The sequence below is a fragment of the Triturus cristatus genome, chromosome 9 (assembly GCF_964204655.1).
Source record: "Triturus cristatus chromosome 9, aTriCri1.1, whole genome shotgun sequence".
NCBI classification, from domain to species: domain Eukaryota; kingdom Metazoa; phylum Chordata; class Amphibia; order Caudata; family Salamandridae; genus Triturus; species Triturus cristatus.
The window spans coordinates 133,699,316-133,720,139 of record NC_140592.1 but is presented as its reverse complement, the minus strand read 5'-3'; the positions used below and the strand labels follow the sequence as shown (position 1 = coordinate 133,720,139).

General features: G+C 43.4%; 1 protein-coding gene across 5 annotated transcripts in view; it reads left to right on the top strand.

Moving 5' to 3' along the window:
* The window catches only part of LOC146797516 (inter-alpha-trypsin inhibitor heavy chain H4-like), a 598,346-nt gene that overhangs the window by 310,636 nt on the left and 266,886 nt on the right, over window positions 1-20,824 (top strand). For all 5 annotated transcript variants that reach the window (XM_085624535.1, XM_085624533.1, XM_085624534.1 and 2 more), the window contains one exon: window positions 19,773-19,811. In XM_085624535.1, coding sequence (XP_085480661.1) covers window positions 19,773-19,811 — 39 coding nt within the window. The remainder of the gene's footprint in view (window positions 1-19,772; window positions 19,812-20,824) is intronic.

The following is a 20,824-nucleotide window of genomic DNA, read 5'->3' as shown; positions in this document are numbered from 1 at the left end:
GTGTGAGTTGAGTGGAGCTGTGGTAAGAGTGTCCAAATGATGTGTACGCCCCCTGGACATTGATGAGTGGGAATGTTCCTTGTCATGTGGGTGAGTGTCTATGTGGAGTGTTGCACCACAGCTGCATGGAGGAGGCAACAGCTCTACCCATCTGATGTGAGAAGTAAGCCGTGCTGTGTGTCTGACTTGCTGAGCTGACCCCACACCTCTGACACCCCACAGGCAAGTGGCACATATGCAGGGTGAGGTTTGTATCCGCTGTTGACAATGGCAGGTGATTGATCTGTGCCTGTGTGTGTCTGTGTACTCTGCTGAGGTTGTGTCAGTGGCCTGGGGCATGTGACTGCTTTGAGGTGCTGTCCATCAGCCTGGTGTTGCTTGTGATGCACAGTGTGTGCCATGATCAGGGAGTGTGTCGCACCACTCATGCCACCTGTGTACTTTCAATGCCATGTAGTGCATTGGGGCTTACACAGAGGCTAATGTCCCTATGACAAAGGTGCTATTGGTTGGCAGCATACTATGCCCTGTTCAACATATCAAAGATGTTCAAATGTGTGTCTCTGTGACATGAAGCAGGTGTAGTGATGTTGTCTCACTTTGTCATCCTCACAGGAAGCTGCCTACGAGAAGGGGAAGATATGGAAGCGGGCCGTCAGGGCCGTGATATCGGCGGAGGGTCGCAGTCGGCACCTAGCCCAAGTGAGGAAACGCTGGCAGGACATCCGGTGCTGGACCCGGAGGATCGCCCGGTGCCAGCTGAAGGACTCACCTCCACGCAAGCACGGCGAGCGCCGACGCCTGACCCACCAAATGAAGCGTGTCCTGGCGGTGATCTTCCCTGACCTGGATAGGCGGTTACAGGAGATGCAGCAGCAGGAAGGGGGTAGGTACATGTGTGTTTGTTGTGTGTCACCAGCTTTTGGAAGTGCTCAGTCGCCTGGATACAATGCGAGGGTTTATATATGTGCAGTGCATATCCTGTTCCCCCAAGTAAACCGCTGCTGTTCTTCCTCCCTTCCCCTCCTTGACATGTGTTCCCTGGTCTGTGTGTAATCACTATTGCACATGGCCATCTAGGCTGCCAGTTAATCCAAGTGCACATTGCTTTCTGCATCATGTGGGGAGGGGGGGTCTGAGACATGTGTTGGTACCTTGCCTGTGCCCTGTCCTGTTCAGTCATTTGGGGATCCATATTAGTTGGCACTGATGCTGAGTCTCAACATAGGAGTGTGAGTTTTCAAATGAACAGACTTGCAGCATGCATGACCGATGTTGTTGCCTCAGACATGATGTGCATGAGTGGGAGATATGCATAGTGCCGGGACAGTTGCTCATGTTACGGTCAGATCATTCCAGGACCATGGAGCAGTGTGCCCACTACAGTCCCCTAAGACACCCTTGCCTCGGAATCATGTGTGTCATCCAACACTGTGCCCATTCACTGTGTGTTCAGCATAGGTTGGCCTCTGTGGCATTGTTCCCTGGCCTCATTTGTATTTATCTAAAGTGTGCTACATGTGCCCATTGTACAGGCTGACCCCATTTGGCTTGTGTATCCTCACACTGGGCAGTGCCTGCGTGTCTATGTACAACTATCCGTTGATGGATGTGTTGGCAGCCTCACGAGGTGATGTTGAGTACATTTAGGAATTCTTGATGCACATTTTATTAAACACAGATTAAGAGGTGTAACTTCTTGATCTGTCTCAATCACATTGTCTCAGGTATGGGGGGTTTGTGCGGGCAAGGCCTACATATCCAAACCTTATGTCTCCTTGCCAGGTCTGACCTGTGTGTGATAATTGTCTGGACAGACACTCAACATGCAGTGACCCATTCATGTTGTGCAGGGTTTAATATTTGTGCTTTGCAGCATGTGTCAAAAGTTAAAATACATGGTTCATGCTCTTCCATTTTTGCCACCAGTGTGTGGTCGAGATGCTACGTAGTTTGGTCTGTGTGTGCTGACATCTGTGTGGACATTCTTGCTTCCCATGAGGGTGTCTCCTCAGTGCAGGTGCTCCTTATCCCAACACTATTGCAGGCCCATTAGCTAATGCACTGTCCTGTGTTTGGACATGTGTGCCACTCCACATGACAGGCAGTGGGTCAGATGTGTTGCCAACTGTGTCATCATGGTACGGATGGCCATGTGACAAGTGGCATGATTCAAGTTGTTAGTCAAGTATTGTACCTTGGCACTCACTACACTTGTCAACATGTCTCAATTTTTCATATGCTTGACTTTGATGTTTTGTTGTGAAGGACAATAATGTGCCTGCATGACAGATGTCTCCCAAGGAAGTGCAAAAGAAAGTACCTTTACACTTTCCGGGGACACGCTGGCACATTTTACAGAAAGGCACAGTTTGATTAACACTTGTTTTCTGATTATGCATATACATGTTCCCACAGTGGGTTGGCATTTGGGTAAGTCCTTGGTTGTTGCTGATAACAACTTACGAGTGTCAAGTCATCCAGACCAAAGTGGTGCCATGTATATGTACTTACTGATACCCCATTTCTTCTTTACAGTGGCTTATTTGAATTGGGCTGGCAGCTCATACAATGACTGTGTAAATGTAGTTTTGTGGGCACCTCCTTGTGTGACTTCTGTTATACAGGCACATGTGTGTTCTGTTCACAAAGTGGCACATTCACACGTTCTAAACATGTACATTGTGTAAAGTGTTGTGAGTCCCAAGGGATCACAATGTTTTTTGTTTGGGTTTCCTAAGTACTCACAGGTCTCTGAGTGTGGGGACACCTTCAGCATTGGGGTCTGTTATTTTGCCTTGGGTGCACCAATACTGTTTCCTTCACAGTGAACAAGAGGTGGCATGCCTTCATAGTCTTGCTGTGCTCAACTGTTCCCAGACACTAGCTTCTCAGTATAATTCGATATCAAGTTATTTGCTGTTGTGTCATAATCTCCATTGTCTCCAAGTGGCATGGTGGGTAAACCAACTGGGGAGTGCAGGGTTACATATGTGCGGAGTATTCTAGATGTTACTCATGATGCATTTCCTGATATGCACTGTGACATATTTTGTTTGGACTCATGTGTCAGATGTATACAGGTGACTGATTATTTTCTGTATCTTCACCTTGCCCACAGCATCATCGGAGGACACCGAGGGAGACACCTGCATGGACGTGGAGGAGGGATCCAGCACCGCTGCCACCACTGCTGCAGAGTCTGTGGGAGCAAGTGGCACGGAGGGCGAGGGGAGTCAGGCGGATGACCTGTCTAGTGGCAACACTGACAACGATGCTGACGGGTCCGAGGATGAACTCCTCGAGGGGGCGGAGGCTGCTCCAATAGCTGGCAGCAGCACTACATCTGTCACCGCCCCCTCCATTCCCATCACCGCCCTCCCAGTTGCTCGGGTCCCTTCTGTCCGTGTAGGGCAACACCATGTCTCTTTCGTGCCAGGCACCGCACCCCCTGCCCCTGTCCCCCCTGCTGCCCTCACTGCAGAGTCTGTGGACATTCAGCGGCAGTTGCAGGTTGGCCAGACATCAATGCTGAATGTCCTCCATGGCCACACCAGACTGCTGACACAGATGGTGTCGTACATGGAGGGCATGTCATCAGCGATGTCTGACCAACGGATGTTGCTGAGGTCCATGGACTCTTCACTGACGGCAGCAGTGAGTCTCCTGCAGCGCTTCGTCCCCCTACCCCTGCACCATCCACACCACCCACTCCCATGCCTGTCCCAAGCACACCCAGACATTCCCAAGCACGCACCCCACCAGACACAGGCAGCACACCAACACGGAAGGGCAAGCGCACACCTCCTGTCACGCACACTCAGGGGGAGGAAGGCACACCCACTGGGTCTGGGGCACACAGGCATACATGCAGCCACAGTCCGAGTCCGCATGCCTCACTAACCAGCCCCTCCAATGGCACTCCCCTCTGCTCCCCTGCCCCACAATCTGAGAAGGAGAGCTACTTGGCTGTGAGGGCCTCAGCCCCACTGTCTCACCAGCCCGCAAACGTGCAAGGCACTCCACGGGTAGGGGAGTTGAGTCCCCACCCCTGTCCAGCCACTCCCCCAGTAGCGCTGCAACCCATCCCTCCGACCCCCCCCTCCTTGGGGCCTGTGGTTTGTTCAGGTGCAGGGGAGATGCTGGGCGACCTTGTAGAAGTGTACAGCGCTGTGCTAACATCCACCTTTGGCGCTGCCCCACCCCCTGTGGTGGAGTCGTCTGTCCCTGCACCCACCACACCTACCCTTACCCTTCCTGTCCCTGCGGTGCCTGGTCCTTCCCCACATGATGCCCCCCCCCAGTCGACGAACCTGAGGGTTCTCATGTGCAGGCAAGCTAGGGGAGACGCGTGGCCATGTCCCCCCCCAAGGACTTATGATCTGGACTGGCCATTGGCCTTTGTGAATAGTGTCGTTTAATCATTTTTATTTTCATGCTGAATAAAACATTTACTTTTTCCTTTGAACACTATTGCATTTCAGGTATTGATGTTGGTGCTGATGCTACAGGAGTTGGGGTTGTGGGAATGTGTTAGGTTTCAGGGAAATGTTGTAGTCTGCTGCTCATGGGGTGGACCATGGTATCTGCGTGCCATCACAAGGTCTCTGCAAAGAATGTTTGGTCGTGTGTGCTATTTGTGTTTGGAGATATTGTCCCAAGGAGTGTTCCTTCCTCTGTGCCACCTGACATCATCCCTGCAGGGAGTTGCACAATTGTTGTGCTGACCTGTGTCTACATTTCCTTTGTTGGTGACGGATCCCTTCAACTATGGCCATGCCTGCTCATCAATGTATCCGGCTGTATCGTCTGTGCCATCCTTGCTACTCACTGTACTTGTGTATTGAGTATGTTGCCATGCCCTCATGGAGAAATTCTCCCTTTTCCGCACAATGCATGTGTGTAATCCCAGCCTAGCACACATATGGTACTTGTTCTGCAGGGTATTTGTGCACCTGACTCACAATAGTGGGCATTGTATCTGGGGGAACTCCACCCTATTCCTTCCATGAGAGACAACCTCTTGGTGGCTGTCCCAGCACCTGTACATCCCTATCAGTCCTGGGATGTGCGTGACAGTGTGTGTTCCCTTTGCCTCTCTTAGTTTATTGGGCATTGACATGACCATACAGTCTTGTGGCATGATCTATGTGTGTGTATTGTGCTGCATCCACAAGGGGTGGGTATGAATGTGTCATTTGTCCTCACACCCACATGTGGTATGTCATACAGTGGGGGAAAGACATCCATCCTCATGGGAGTGGGAGACTGCTGTCAGTGATGTGTTGTTATGGCACTATCAACATAGTCCAAATTTCGGGATGCGTACATACACCCATGGAGTTGGGGTCATCGGATAATGATGTACACACCCCCATGTCTCTGTCCACTGCTGGGAGTGATGGGCACCCACCCCCATGTCTCTGTCCACTGCTGGGAGTGATGGGCACCCACACCCATGTCTCTGTCCACTACTGGGAGTGATAGGCACCCACCCCTCACATGTCTCTGTCCACTGCTGGGAGTGTGTCCACTGCTGGGAGTGATGGGCACCCACCCCCATGTCTCTGTCCACTGCTGGGAGTGATAGGCACCCACCCCTCACATATCTCTGTCCACTGCTGGGAGTGATGGGCACCCACCCCATGTCTCTGTCCACTGCTGGGAGTGATAGGCACCCACCCCTCACATGTCTCTGTCCACTACTGGGAGTGATGGGCACCCACCCCCATGTCTCTGTCCACTGCTGGGAGTGATGGGCACCCACCCCCATGTCTTTGTCCACTGCTGGGAGTGATGGGAACCCACCCCCATGTCTCTGTCCACTGCTGGGAGTGATAGGCACCCACCCCTCATATGTCTCTGTCCACTGCTGGGAGTGATGGGCACCCACCCCATGTCTCTGTCCACTGCTGGGAGTTATAGGCACCCACCCCTCACATGTCTCTGTCCACTGCTGGGAGTGATGGGCACCCACCCCCATGTCTCTGTCCACTGCTGGGAGTGATGGGCCTCCCACCCCCATGTCTCTGTCCACTGCTGGGAGTGATAGGCACCCACCCCTCACATGTAGGGGTGGGCGGAATTTGCGTAATCGCGTTCCGCAAATCTCCGCGAAACGCTAAAAAATCTCCGCGAACACGCAGAAATTCCGCGAACACGCGGAATTGCTTGTTCGCTATACTTTTTTCCTGTTCGCGATCGCTGTTTGCGTGCTCGGGGTGAAATATCTCGCGAACACGCATATTGAGAACGCGAACAAGCAAAAAATTTCGCGAAGTCGCGGAACGCAGATTTTTGGGCAATTTCGCGTTCTCCGCGGAACGCGAAATTACCCAAATTCCGCAAATTCCGCAAACGGAACGGAATTTACCGCCCAGGCCTACTCACATGTCTCTGTCCACTGCTGGGAGTGATGGGCACCCACCCCATGTCTCTGTCCACTGCTGGGAGTGATAGGCACCCACCCCTCACATGTCTCTGTCCACTGCTGGGGGTGATTGGCACCCACCCCCATGTCTCTGTCCACTGCTGGGAGTGATAGGCACCCACACCTCACATGTCTCTGTCCACAGCTGGGAGTGATGGGCACCCACCCCCATGTCTCTGTCCACTGCTGGGAGTGATGGGCACCCACCCCTCACATGTCTCTGTCCACTGCTGGGAGTGATGGGCACCCACCCCCATGTCTCTGTCCACTGCTGTGGAGTGATAGGCACCCACCCCTCACATGTCTCTGTCCACTGCTGGGAGTGATGGGCACCCCCCCCATGTCTCTGTCCACTGCTGGGAGTCCTCTGCAGCCACCCACCCACCCACCCGCACCCTTGGTGCGGTACACTGCTGTCCTGGGCATACCCCCCCCAATTTACTGCTAATATGCTGCACCAGGCCGTAAGCCAACATTCATGGCGTGGGTACGCCTTGTATCCATAATGTACTGGTGCCGTAGGGGTACGGGTGAGACGGACCGTACCCACGCTCTGAGGGCGTGGGTACGGACCGTACCCACGCTCTGGGGGCGTGGGTACGGTCCGTACCACGTGTACCCCTACATCACAACAACAATGGTGGGACGGGCCGTACCCATGCTCTGAGGGCGTGGGTACGGTACATACCACCATTGTAGTGGTGATGGGTACGCGTCCACGTCCACTTCCATTGTGGCGGTACGTAGGGATTGGTGGACACGCCCCCCAAAGTGACCAGACCCTGGAGGTAATTTATGTACAGGATATATATTTTTTTACTTGGGTGAGGGTTATGTTTCCTGCCCCCTGACCCCCCCCCCTTTGCCCCTGGGTGTTGTTCTGACCTTCTGCGGCGTCTGCGTCGGTTTCTGTGCACCAGGTCATAGGCTAGGAGGGCCGGGATGACACGTAGGATGGGGTCCATGGCTGTCCGTCGCGTACCGGTGCTCCTTCTTCGCGTCGTCCTCAATTTCCTGGGAGTTTTTGGCTGCCGTAAAAAATGAGCCGTGCGGAGTGACGTAGGCACGAATCGTACTTGCTGGTCCGTAAAATGCTGCCTGACTCCGTCCGGACGTCACGTACGCGATGTCCCCGATCGGAATTGTGGGTATTTTTTCGCCGCACGTTGTTTTTTATGATTCGTACATAAATGGTATTTCTGTACGAATCGTAGTAGCTACTTTGTAAGGTGGATTTCCCGGGTACGAGTCGTATGGAGAATACACTCCGTACGACCATTCGTACACCTAATTATTAATACATCAATTAAAAATAAATTCACTTCCCAGCATTTTCCCCTATAAACACCACAACACACACTGAAAATAATTACACAATTACCATTATTATTTGCCAATTAATTAATTAAAATTAATTAACACCTAATTATTAATACATCAATTAAAAATAAATTCACTTCCCAGCATTTTCCCCTATAAACACCACAACACACACTGAAAATATTTACACAATTACCATTATTCTTTGCCAATTAATTAATTAAAATTAATTAACACCTAATTATTAATACATCAATTAAAAATAAATTCACTTCCCAGCATTTTCCCCTATAAACACCACAACACACACTGAAAATAATTACACAATTACCATTATTCTTTGCCAATTAATTAATTAAAATTAATTAACAACTACTTATTAATTCATCAATTTAAAAACTAAATTACTGCCCACTCTTACCACCATTTTCACCTATAAACACCACAACAAACACCTAAAGATAATTACACAATTAACATAATTAATTACCAAATAATTAATTAATTAAAATGAATTAACAACTAATTATTAAATGATTATTAAAACATGAATTTACACATTTAACACTATAACATCTCAAATCAACAAATATTAATAAATAAACATTATTCAATAAATTAACCATGATTAAATTACTTCCCTCCTATTCCCCTATAAACTCACAACCCACTAAGGTACAAAAAACACAAAATTCAAATAAAAATAAGTAATTACAACTAAAAATATTCAATACATTTTATATAATTAAATTACTTCCCACCCTATTCCCCTATAAACCCACAACCCACTGGAGAACTAAAAACGCAAAATTCAAACAAAAAAAATAATAACTACTAAAATGTTAACCCATATAATAACAATACAAACAATCTCTATAAAAAAATACATGCATCACACACATATAAAATATATACTAAAATACATACCAATAAAAAAATTGGTATTTTTTACATCTATAATTTTGAAAACGATATTAAACACTATTTTTTACATCGATATTATTTAGCCAAAATCGATATTCTTGACCACAATATTTTGTCTGTCGATTTTCTTGACCCAAAATATTTGTACCACGATATTTGTGCAAGTCGATATTTTTCACTCGATATTCTGTCTCTGCACCCTCTCAAACAACAGTTGCATCTGCTGAGTATGAAGCATGACCTCTTGTTTCCATCAAGACTCAGGTGCGGTGGTATTTATTGACATCTGATCCATCCTTAGGCTCATTTATTACTAAATTTCTGAGCATTACTTATTGCAAAAGGAGAACTTTGCGTAGCCTTATCAGCCCAAGTTATCCGAGAATGCAAACACGTGAGGTCACTTGGCTACACAAATTAAATATAGGATCATATAGATGTGGTAACTGTAGCATGTGTAAATTTGCATTACACGGTAAACTCGACTTTCAATGCACTGGGTCAAGTAAATATCAAATAAGGCAACAGATTGATTGTTCAACCAAGTTTGTTGTATATGCAATTATGTGCAAGTGCACAAAAGTGTATATAGGTAGCACCATCAGATGCCTCAAAGACCGTATTGCAGAGCATTTTAGGGCTCTCAAAAAACTAGATTCAAAATATCCAATCGTGATCCATGCTCTTGAATGTCCTGCACAGAGCAAGCAATTGTCATGTATTTTTCATGGTATCAAATCAATACCAAGTGACATACAAGGTGGAAATAGAGAACTGAAGGTCCGGCAATGTGAGGACCATTGGATTTTAAAATTGCATGCAGTGGAGATGGGCATTAACATTGATACAGAGCTGCAATACTTTCTTGGTTCATAATTATGCCTTATGTCAAATATTAGTAAATGGATGATATATAACCATGTATTGGATTGTTAAGTTGGTTTGGTTATTTCCATGAATTATGTGGGATTTTCCAAGTCTGAATATGATTTATTCCTTGTCCCCATATGTTATCGAAGGGGACGCCTATAATTGTAATGTTAACATGGGTTGCTATGTACATCAATGCTGGGGTCTTTTTTGTTTAGACATGAGTCATCTTTGTCCCTTTTTCTGAATCGATGGGATGTGTATAAGTCATTCCTGTATATAAATTCTTTCATCATATTTTTCTTATTTTGCTTTCCTTCTCCTTTCCTTACTCCCTCCCTAAACATGCGTGTATGCAGTTCGTGTACTGGACTTCTAAGTGATACAGACGTTATTCCGTCTGGTAGGATGGAACTTTCTGATTAGATATGCTCTCACCGAGTGTTAGTGTCTTATGATATGGTTTGAATTAACAACGCATTGCCTTAATGAGGTCAAGGTAATGCTATTTTTGAATATGCTAAATTAGGAAGAAATGCTCTCACTGAGCGTTTGGGTCTTATATTTTTTTGGCTGCCTATAAAGATATGAAGTATTTTATTTATATGGCGTTTTGTATACTCAACCGACATATGAACACATGACTTTTATTTAAGAATCAGCCCTTTCGATTTGTTTCAATTAATTATAGGGCGCAGACCGACTCCGTTTCTTTTTCTCATGCCTTGCTGATATTGGCTTTTATTAGGTGCTGAATTTTGGAATATGTTTTAGAAACATGTTCGAGACTAATCTTTTTGATGCTATCTTAATGCTATTTTACTACTTTAAAATGGTGCCCACTTTGGAGCCGGTAACTCGCTCTGTTTTCGAAAGTCCTATTTTGAATGGTTGATGAGATTGAAGTGCATAAATAGTCACTTCAAAATGGCGTGGGTGCAACATGCCAGTATCGGACTCGGAGTACTCTTCGTGTCGCTTATGAGAATTATTAGGTAAGAAGTATTGGCCTTTTAGTGCTAGATTTTATGAATACTAAGGAATGGAAGAGCATTTGAGATAGATGCCTGAGTTTTAGTTGGATTCATGTGGCTAATATTTTCTTTGCTTACACTATTTCATTGGAGCTACTTGTGTATTATGTGAGTTGATAACTTTAAATGTGATTTGCGCAGTGAGAGATGTCGGATTTTGATTACATACATATATATATATGTTTCTTTAGGATGTTAACTCACCTCATGATAGCAGAAACTTGGTAGAAGACAACACATCTTCATTCCTACTATTTCGCTCTACGTGGTGAGTGTTTTTGGCGCTGTGGGTATTTTTGTCACACAGGTTGGTTTAACACAATCCTTTGAGCGAGGACTTGTTCAGGATTAAAACAAGCCTTCATGTTATATTATCATAGGATTTACGTTGACTCCAGAACCTGTTGAGGTTGGTTTCGGCAGAAGCCATCATTTTTGATTTGTCCACAGATTGAAGTTGGTGGTGAGTGTGTTTTACCTCGGCACATTGGGGATGTGCATGGGGATTATAGGTTTTATTTGTCCTAGACTCCTGGTCTCCAGGGGAATTATTGTTAGTGTTGACTAACAGCACTTCTTTGCAGATGAATTTCTTTGGGAATTTTGTTCTTGGTCTTCATTGTTATTTTCACACTGTCCATCCCATCAAGCATCTTTCTCATTTTAGTTTTCTTCAATATACTAAAACATTTTGTTGTTGGTGTATGCCTCTTTTGGATTAAGAGGCTACTCATAGGGTGATTGATAGTACACTTGGCATTTGCTGGAGGCTTTTTCTGATTCAGTGGAATAATAATTGTATGGATCATAATGGAGTTATTATTTGTTTGTCTTAGCCCTGAGGAACACTTTGGTTAAATCCAATTAGATGAAACACGTGTTGGCTCAAAGGCTCAAATTATGGCTTTCTGTGTTGTGAAGAAGAACTAGAGAGTGAACTGATTAATACAAGACTTGGAATAAAACACAAAGAAGAAACATTCAAGAAGACAACTGCGTGAATTAATTGTTGGTAAATTATATGTGACTATTGCTCAGGAGGTTGATTTTGCATTCTGTTAAAAGTGTTGATTGTGTTTACACTGTTCTCACAACGAAGGGTGGTTGTTGTGCAATTTCCTTTGAGCATTGTCTCACTAATATATTGTCTCTAATTACATGACCACTTAACTTTGCGCAGCTCATACCCCACTGCTTCCCTTTCGTGCAGCTATTTCATTTTACTTGGCCTGTCAGCTGCATTTGACACAGTGAATTACAATATGCTCATTGGTTGTCTTAATAACATTGGGATCAAGGTCACTGCTTTGGCCTTTCTAAACTCTGTTCTCTATGACAACAAACAATAAGTCACCCTTAATGAGTATGTGGCTAGTCCATGCTCCCTCCCTTGTGGGGTACCTCAAGGGTTGTCATTGAGTCCCACACTTTTAAGCATATACACCACACCATTGGTTAGTTTGATTAGCACTTTTGGTTTTTCCATAGTGTCATATGCAGACGACACAAATTGTTGTCTCTATCTCAAGAGAAGTTCGAGATGCAACTAATAGGTTCCACAACTGCATGTTGGAAGTGGGCAAATGGATTAAGGCAATTGCCTTAAACTTAACTCTGTAAAACAGAGGTCCTTCTGTCTGGTAATGACATTATGACATTTCCTTCTGATCCCTATTTGATGGCCAAAGGATCTGGGAACTCTTTTAACTCCCGTTAAGAAAGTAAGGAATCTAGGCATCATGTTTGATGGCAAACTGACTTTTGGAGAACAAATCAACACAGTCACTTCATTCTCATTTCATACCTTAAGGATAATAAATAAAATCTTCCTTGCATTGATTTCAAGCTTCAGAAGACAGCAATAGTGATCCATATTCTTTATAAAAGTGACTACTACAATGCCCTTCACAAACTTCAGAATGCAGCAACTTGTATTCTTTTAGGCATCCCCACGTTCCAGTCAGTATTTCAGGCTCTGTATAAGCTCCACCGGTTACTGATCAGGAAAATAATTGCCTCTAAGTCTTTCTGCATCCCCATAAGGCCTTGCATGATGTTGGCCCAGATTACCTTAAGCATAACTTCAAGTGGTACACTCCCTTTAGGATGCTTCGCTCTACATCTGTAGAAGGGTTCCTAAATTCAAACTCACTTCCTGGGGTGGAAAACATTTTATCTGCTGCACTGCCAAACTAAGGAATAGCCTTCCTTTATATCTGAAATCCTTAACTAATCTACTTCACTTTAGGAAGGCACTAAAACTGGCTGTTTTCTACCAAGTAATGGGCCATTTGAGCCAATGATATGCCAGCGCCAAGACACCCTTGGGCATTTGCGTGCTTTATAAGAATATATCATATGATGTCATATCATACTGAATTCCCCTGAACTCCAGAATGTCGAAATAACCAAAGACTGGGTTTACTGTTACCAAGGTGATATTTTCAAAGTTTGCTGGTGACCCTGGTCCCGCGACCTGCATCACCTTACCACCCAGTGGTTCATACTTAGCTCAGCGTATAAGCGACCAAGTGTTACTAGTGTTATTTCCCATTAACAGCAACTTTAACATTTTGCAAGAGTGAAAAGCACTGATTTCATTTTCCTATAAAAATCCGTAACTCCGGTTACACTCATCCGATTCTCTTTGATTTGATAAAAATCTCCTTTACATTTATTGATTGGTATAGTAGTTCTTTTGAGTCAATTCAATTTGTTATTGTCTTTGGTGGAACTCTGAAAGAAAGGGCTGTGAGATATGGCACATTCCTTCTCTTTTCCCCTGCGCTAGTACACAATGGTCTGCCATACACCAACACAGACACCCTTGTGCCATGGTGCATGGGTGTCTGCATTGTAGGGGAGATTGATTTTGTGCAGAAAGGGACACCTTCCTGCACAAAAACAATTTAGAGAGGTGTTTCCCTCTTTCTAGATATTTCTAAAAAGGATATTTATCCTCATTTTCATATGTTGATTTTTAAAAGTTGAAAGACATTTTTATTTATAATTTTGAATATTTTTTAAATAATATATATGTTATTAAGTTAAAGGAACGGAATTTGTGGTTATTGTGTAAAAGTGTGGAGAGAGTACTGAAATATTTCAATATGACTTTGTACATTTATTTTTTTAATATACTAACATTTATTTTAATATTTTTTATTGTTAAAATGCTTGAGATATTTTTTAAATTCTTAATTATTTTCTAATTAACTTTTTGTATTTTCTTAAATTTGCATTAAAGTTGTAGTATTCAATTAATTGCATTTGAAATGTGTATAACATATGTATATTCCTGTCTATAATACTTTTTTTCTGCTCAAATGTTTATTCATGTGTCAAAAATGAACTTGTGAGTTTAGTGAATGTATTTCTTAATATGTTTTTCCAACTGTATATCATTTTTTTTATTGTGAAATACATCACAAATAATGCTTTTGTGGGTTATTTATATCAATAAATAATCATTTATTGTTTTACTGATTATTTTGTAAAAATGAGTACATAGAAAAATTGTAAACTATGATTGATACATTTGATTTTAATATGCACTTTTTGTAAGATTAATTTACATATTTTATATGTATGTATGTTGTATTACATTTTAGTTATGTTTAATTATAAAAAGTAATGTGGGCTTTATATTTTTTATATTAATAATTTATTTTATTTTAAACTGTATGTATTATTGCTTTTTCAGAGAAGAATTTTTTTTAATTATTATAATTTAGGTACTTAAACAAATTAAATTATTTATGTGTGTAATCCAGAATTATTATACATTATAATGTATAATATTAATAAGTATTTTTTTAACTATGTATTGTATAAGTAATGCATGTAATTTTGTATTTTTTTAGGTTATGTTAAGTTATGTAGTACACATAATATTTTGAAAATAAATATTAGTAACAATATTTTATCAATTTGATAATAATTTCATTTGAAAGCATTTATTCGTTTTGATGTTTTGTACTGTTTTTTTATATTATGAATAACTAGGTAAGGGTGACGAAAAGCAATTCGACTTCTTTACTGTTAAACACTCTGAGGCTTATTACGATGTGGGGCAGACTTGCGTCCACCCGACAGCGTTGCGGAAACATGACCGACGACCTGATTATGATGCAACCAAACACTGTTAGGTCACATTCTCACATTTCCCTATGGGAGCAGGTGTTACGGCCGTAAACATGCCCTAGTACATGACCCCTTAGGGAAATGGGTGGTTGTGTAAATTCCTGCACATTGTGGCAGGCACCTTAAGGGTTCAGGGATTACCAGGGAGGCACGATAGGTGCCCCCTCGGGCCCCAACCAGAGGCCGCAAGTTGAAGGGGGGGATCTGCTAGGGGTCCCCGAATATGCTTTCTGAAAGGCTATCCATGTCGGAAAGGCCAGTTTGGAAACCCTGTCGGAAACCGTGCATTGTATTACGGACGGTGTAAACCGCCGTACATTTGGATTACGGGCCAGTTCTGACAGGACGATGGGCTCCTTGAGCCTGTTGGAAGCTAGCCGGAATGACCAGCTGGTTTCATTTCCAACCGGCTGTAACATAATCAGCAAGTCGGAATTCAAACTGACCATGGGTGTCGGAAAGCCTTTAACCTCATGCAACCTGAGGTTGGAGGATTTTCGACACTCATCGTAATAGGCCCCGCTTATTTAAGTCTTACATTAGAGGGGGAATAGTAATTTTTAATGGTTTTGTGTCAAACACCTTCACAAATTTGTATAGATTGGAGTAGGAATTGTAAATGTCACTTGTTTACTGTCCTAACCTTTCCCCAAAATTGGCTGTATTGGAGTGGGAATAGTAAATGTAACCCTTTTTGTGTTCAAGACTTTCCCCAAAATTGGATATATTGGATTGGAAATAGTGAATACAACCTCTTTAGTGACCAACGCCTTCCTTAAAATGGTTTGAATTGAGTGGGAATATAGTTCAATCACTTTTTTAATGTTAAAGGCAAATTGGCTGTTTGTGGCATATTCTACACTTAGGGGCCGAATACGATGTCATTCGGAAAGGCTCCGAATGGGATTCGGAATCTCAGAATGTTATTAGGAACCTATTTTTCCGACTGAATCATAGACATTTCCAACCGACCGATTACGATGCACGGAAACTGTTCGGGCTGGCCGATTCGGTTCCGAAAGGTAATCAGACAGCCCATGTTTTTCAGAGCCGAATTATACAGCTCTATGGACCTGGTTTCCAAGCGAACAATTACAATGAGTGATTCTGACAGCTGTTCTGATTCGGTCTGCCCAACACGAAACGGATGTCGGAGTCTGACTTTGGGGAAACGTAGCAGACCCCCCTTCACAATGGTGTATCGAGTTGGGGCCTGTGGTGTACCCCCTATTAAACCATGCACAGTGTGGTAGGCACCAGGGGGTGCCTGTCACAGGGTGCAAGGTTTTCCCCAGCCCCCTCTTTTTTCAATGGGAGCCTGCGTTCTCGTTCAGAACACAGGATCCCATTGAAGTCAATGCAAGTCCGACAGAGCGATGTTGGGAAGCATCGAAATCGGTCGGTCGGACTCGCAGAACCTGATTCAGTCGGAAACGTTTCTGAAACCGATTTGGTCGGAAGTGTTTCCAAACAAAATCGTAATCAGCCCCTTAATGCAGATTGTTGTAGGTGTCTCCAAATGCTTTGGTTAAAATGGTAGCAACATCCTTTGTTTGCTGTCTGTGAGTATAGTTTAAGGATTGTTTGTAGCATGGCTTGTTCAAAGTCAATTATTTTTTTATGTGGGGAGTAATTGTTTATTTTAATTTTAATTTGATTTAGTAGTCCATAGTAAGTGCTACTGTATTTATAATTAGCACAGCTTATATGCATGGTATATTTGTGTTTTGATACTCACCTTGTATGGTGTACATCTGAGTGAATGGTTTGGGGCACATTTTGAATATCCCAGCCATCATCCATGTTTGACAATGACTGAGTTTTAATATGTTATCTGCTGTAGCAAATATTATAATGCGTTTCTCATTATTAAGGTTAGCATGTAAGAGGAAGGGTTCTTCAATATGTGTGGTGAATAACTGTTTGGGCATTTGGATATCTTGGTATCTTCTAGGGGCAGGAGGAGTATCACTAGTGGCTATTTAGATTGTGATAGTAAGCATTTTAAGGTGAGTATAGCTAGTAGCTGGCCTGTGATGTGTTCAGGTACTTCAGGGAGTATATAGTTTAGTATTTTAGTCATGGGCTCTTGAGAACCTGTGTTTGCCTCTATTATATCTTGTAGTCCATGCCTTATTTTGATTTCAGTAATGTTTGGGGGTGGTTGTGTTCTCTTACATAAATACCAATATCAGGCCTTATTTACCTATACCCCTAGCAGCACTTGTGTGGCACTGGAGTGTCACTTTTTTGACTCCAGACAAGCACCAAGGGCCACGGACCGAGAGGCACCTCCTAGGGGCTCATGAACTCATTGAAGATGGGTCCACTAGCAGTGGGAACCCTGCTATGTCCCTGAGGCTCAGATCAGGAGTCCTGCAGACTAGCCCTCTGAGACCCTCTGGGGTCCTGTGTTCAAGATCGGTTCTAGGTCCAGTTCTTCCTCCTCAGTCGAGAGGGCAGCAGGTCAGCACAACAAGGCAACAACTCCTTCAGAGTGGAAGTCCAGCAGAGTAACAGGCTTTTCAGCAGCACAGTGATTCTTCTTCCTGGCAGAGTATTCACAGGTCCAGATGTGTACAGAAGTAGTGGTGTCTGAGGTCCAGTTCTTATACCCAGAGGTGTTTTAAGAAACAGAGACTTCAAAGACATGCCTTTGAAGTGCACAGGTGTGTTCCCTTCCTGCCCTGGCTCCAGACGGATTACAGTGGGATATGTAGCCCTTTGTGTGCGGACTGGACACAGCCTATTCAGGTGTAAATAATGGCTGTGTTCAGCTCCTCCCTCTCATCCTTCCATAGATCGCCCATTGAGACATACCTAAACTTCTATTGTGTGTGTCTGTCTAGGAGGAATACACAAAACCCAACTGCCAACTACACCCAGTCATGTGACCAGAGGCAGACTACAGGTACCAAATGGCTAAAGAAAGAAAATGCCACATTTCTAAAAGTGGCGTTTTCAGAATTGCAATTTAAAATCCAACTTCACCATAAATTAGAATTTTAAATTGTAATTCCACAGACACCAGACTTGAAGGGTTTATCTCTTCCCAATTGGAAATTTCACTTATAAAATGTAATAAGGTAATACTGAAGATAGGCTGCAGGCACACAGGGCTAAGACTGTAAAATTCCATCTATGTAAAAGTGGCATTTTTAAAATTGTAATGATACATTCAACTGTGCCATTACATCGGATTTATCATTACAGTGCCCAACATGACAGGCCCATCCCCTCTCAATTAGGAATTACAGCTTATTAAATGTAGTAAGGAATCCCCAAAGTAATCCTGGGAGTAGGGTAGGCCTCACAGTAGTGAAAAACTAATTTGGGAGTTTTTCACTGCCTGGACATACAAAACATAAAAGTACATGTCTTTACTTTTACACACACCCTATGGACTACCAAGGGCCTACCTTAGGGTTAGCGTATGCGTAATAAAAGGTAAGTTTAAGTCTTGACAAGGGATTCTAAATGGCAAGTCGACATGGTAGTGTTACCTGCACACACAGGCTCCACAATGGAAGGCCTGAGACATGTTTAAAGGGCTTCTTATGTGGGTGGAGCAATCGTTGCTGCATGTCTACTAGTATCATTTAATGTACAGGCCCTGGGCACAGATAGCGCAAGCTCCTTACGTATAAGGGACTTATATGTAAATTAAAAGTGCCAATTGTGGATAAACCAATGTGACCAGGTTTTAAGCAGGGAGCACATGCACTGTAGCACTGGTTAGCACTGTTAACATGCCTAGAGTCCTAAAGCCAACAAAACAATATCAGCAACACTGGAGGAAACATATTTGGGGGAAGACCATCCTAAGGCTGTCAGGTCTTAAACATGTCCTCCCCCCAGTAGAAAGTGAGGAGAACTCCACAACCTAATGGGAGCCCTTCATCACTAAGGCAGAAGAACCTTGGGTGACCATCAGCCTTTGCGTGTTCTGACCCAGGTCTATGTTCCACCATACAGTCCATTCTTTGTAGGGAGATGGACAACCTCAACAATTTTGGATTCTCACCCCTCATTCCTATTAGCCACCTGAGGGGCCTGTGGCTGGTCTGAATCTGGAAGTGAGTCTCAAATAGTTATGGTCTTAACTGCAAAGGTACTGCACCTATGCCATGCTCTGAGGCATCAGTTTGAACAATTAATTCGCTGGAAATGTCAGGAGCCTTGAGCACAGGTGTGTGCACATTCCACATGTTGTACATATGCTTGACAGGGCAACATACATGCAATGTGTAAAATGTGTGCAGAAATGAAAACATTTCGCCACGTTATTGCCTGATTCCTTAAGGTATTTTTTTTGTTATAAGTACAGTATGGCTATCTTTAGATGGTCTAGACTTTGTGTCAAATTTTTAACAAATATGGGCCCCTGCACTTATCTTCCCAATTAGTGTTCACTTAAGGTATAGTTGTACAAAGCACAACAAAGAGTTATTTTCACTTAGAAAAGGCATCTTTCAAGCGCAAAATAATTTTTGGGCTGGAATGCAAATATCTTTGCAAGAATTTGAGCTGCTTTGCATCACTGTGCTTGACCTTTCATTAGCGTAAATCCTTAGTACATGTGGCCCTAGGTTTCTGCTAAACATGCTCCACTGTGAAATAAAAAAAGTAGGCAGTTAATGTTATGATGGCAAAAATGATGACTGTCCCCTCACTTTACCAGGGAAACCCATGGAAGGGGTCCCTGGGCAATTGCCCACTATGTCTGTGCCTTATGCCTCTGCTCTGCATTTCCTCCATCCATGCAAAAAGATTTTCACTCCTACAGCGCTCCACAACCCTTTATATGGCAGAAACTAACCATCGCCCTAAGGTAACTACATCTTTGTTGCATTACATTATTATTATTTTTTGCATTACATGTGTTCGCCAAATTGTGTCCTCCAGAAAAAAGCACACGTAATACCTAGGAAGCGAAGATTCGCAAACCCTTTCTATTAACACTTGCAGTCCAGAATCTAAGCATATAGAAAGGTACAACACTATTGCAAAAATGTATAAATTAATCATTACGTTGTTTGCTTTCTTTTCAGATCCATTTCCTCAAAGTGTGATGTTTGCAGCAATACCAAGTAAGTATTGCAATCTTAAAAAATGTATATAAATTAAGCCCTATTAAATAACTGAATGACAGGTAGATGCATTTTAATCTACACAAAAGAAGTGAATGGTGTTGGAAAGTCATTCTCGTTCATTTTTGTATGCTCACATAAGCATTAACCCCACCAGATGTCACCTTTTCCAGTACTCTGGTCGCATTAGCTCCTCTGCCTCATTTACAAGTTGGTGTTAAGCCACTCAAAGTGGCTTAACATTGCCTTGTAAATAATGCCCCTATTCACGCAGCACTTAGCATGAAAGGGGCGTGCAATGGGTGTTGCAGTGGGCATTCTGCCGCCCACACCCATTTATTTTTTGACGCTGCCCCACATTTACAAGGTATGGGGCAGTGCCAAAAATACCGCCAGGGATTACCTGGACTTAAGCAGGTGATACGAGGAGAAATGTTTTATTTCTCCTCGTATTCTGCTCTTTTCATGTGTGCTACATTTTACAGCACACACAGGTAGATCAAATCACCTGTAAAGATTGTTTATGTGCAGGAAATTACCCTTAAAGCACATAAACCATTGCCCCTGTACTGCAGGCACCCTAGCAAAATGGTGCTAGGGTGCCTTTGCTGGCCTAAGCAGCTTTTTAAGTGCCAGCTCTTGGGGTCACACAGGGGTGCACAACATTCTTGTAAATACGGTGCATACCTGTGTTTTGAAACTGAGTGCGGCGTTACAAATGTTGGCGTAACATAGTGCTCCATCAGTTTCTTGTAAATAAAATAATGTTTAAGAATTAGAAAAGGTGGGATGGTGACAGAGGACTCAGGCAGCTGGGTTATTTCAATATACCATATTATTAGATGCCAGAGTGTTAGTAATTGTAGTGTTAGTTCAAAAGAGTTGGGGCGTCAGGGACCTTGTTAAAAAATACTTTGCAATTGTAGTGTTAGTTCAAAAAAGAGTTGGGGCGTCAGGGACCTTGTTAAAAAATACTTTGCAATAGCAATGCAACTAACTTTGCATATGCAAAT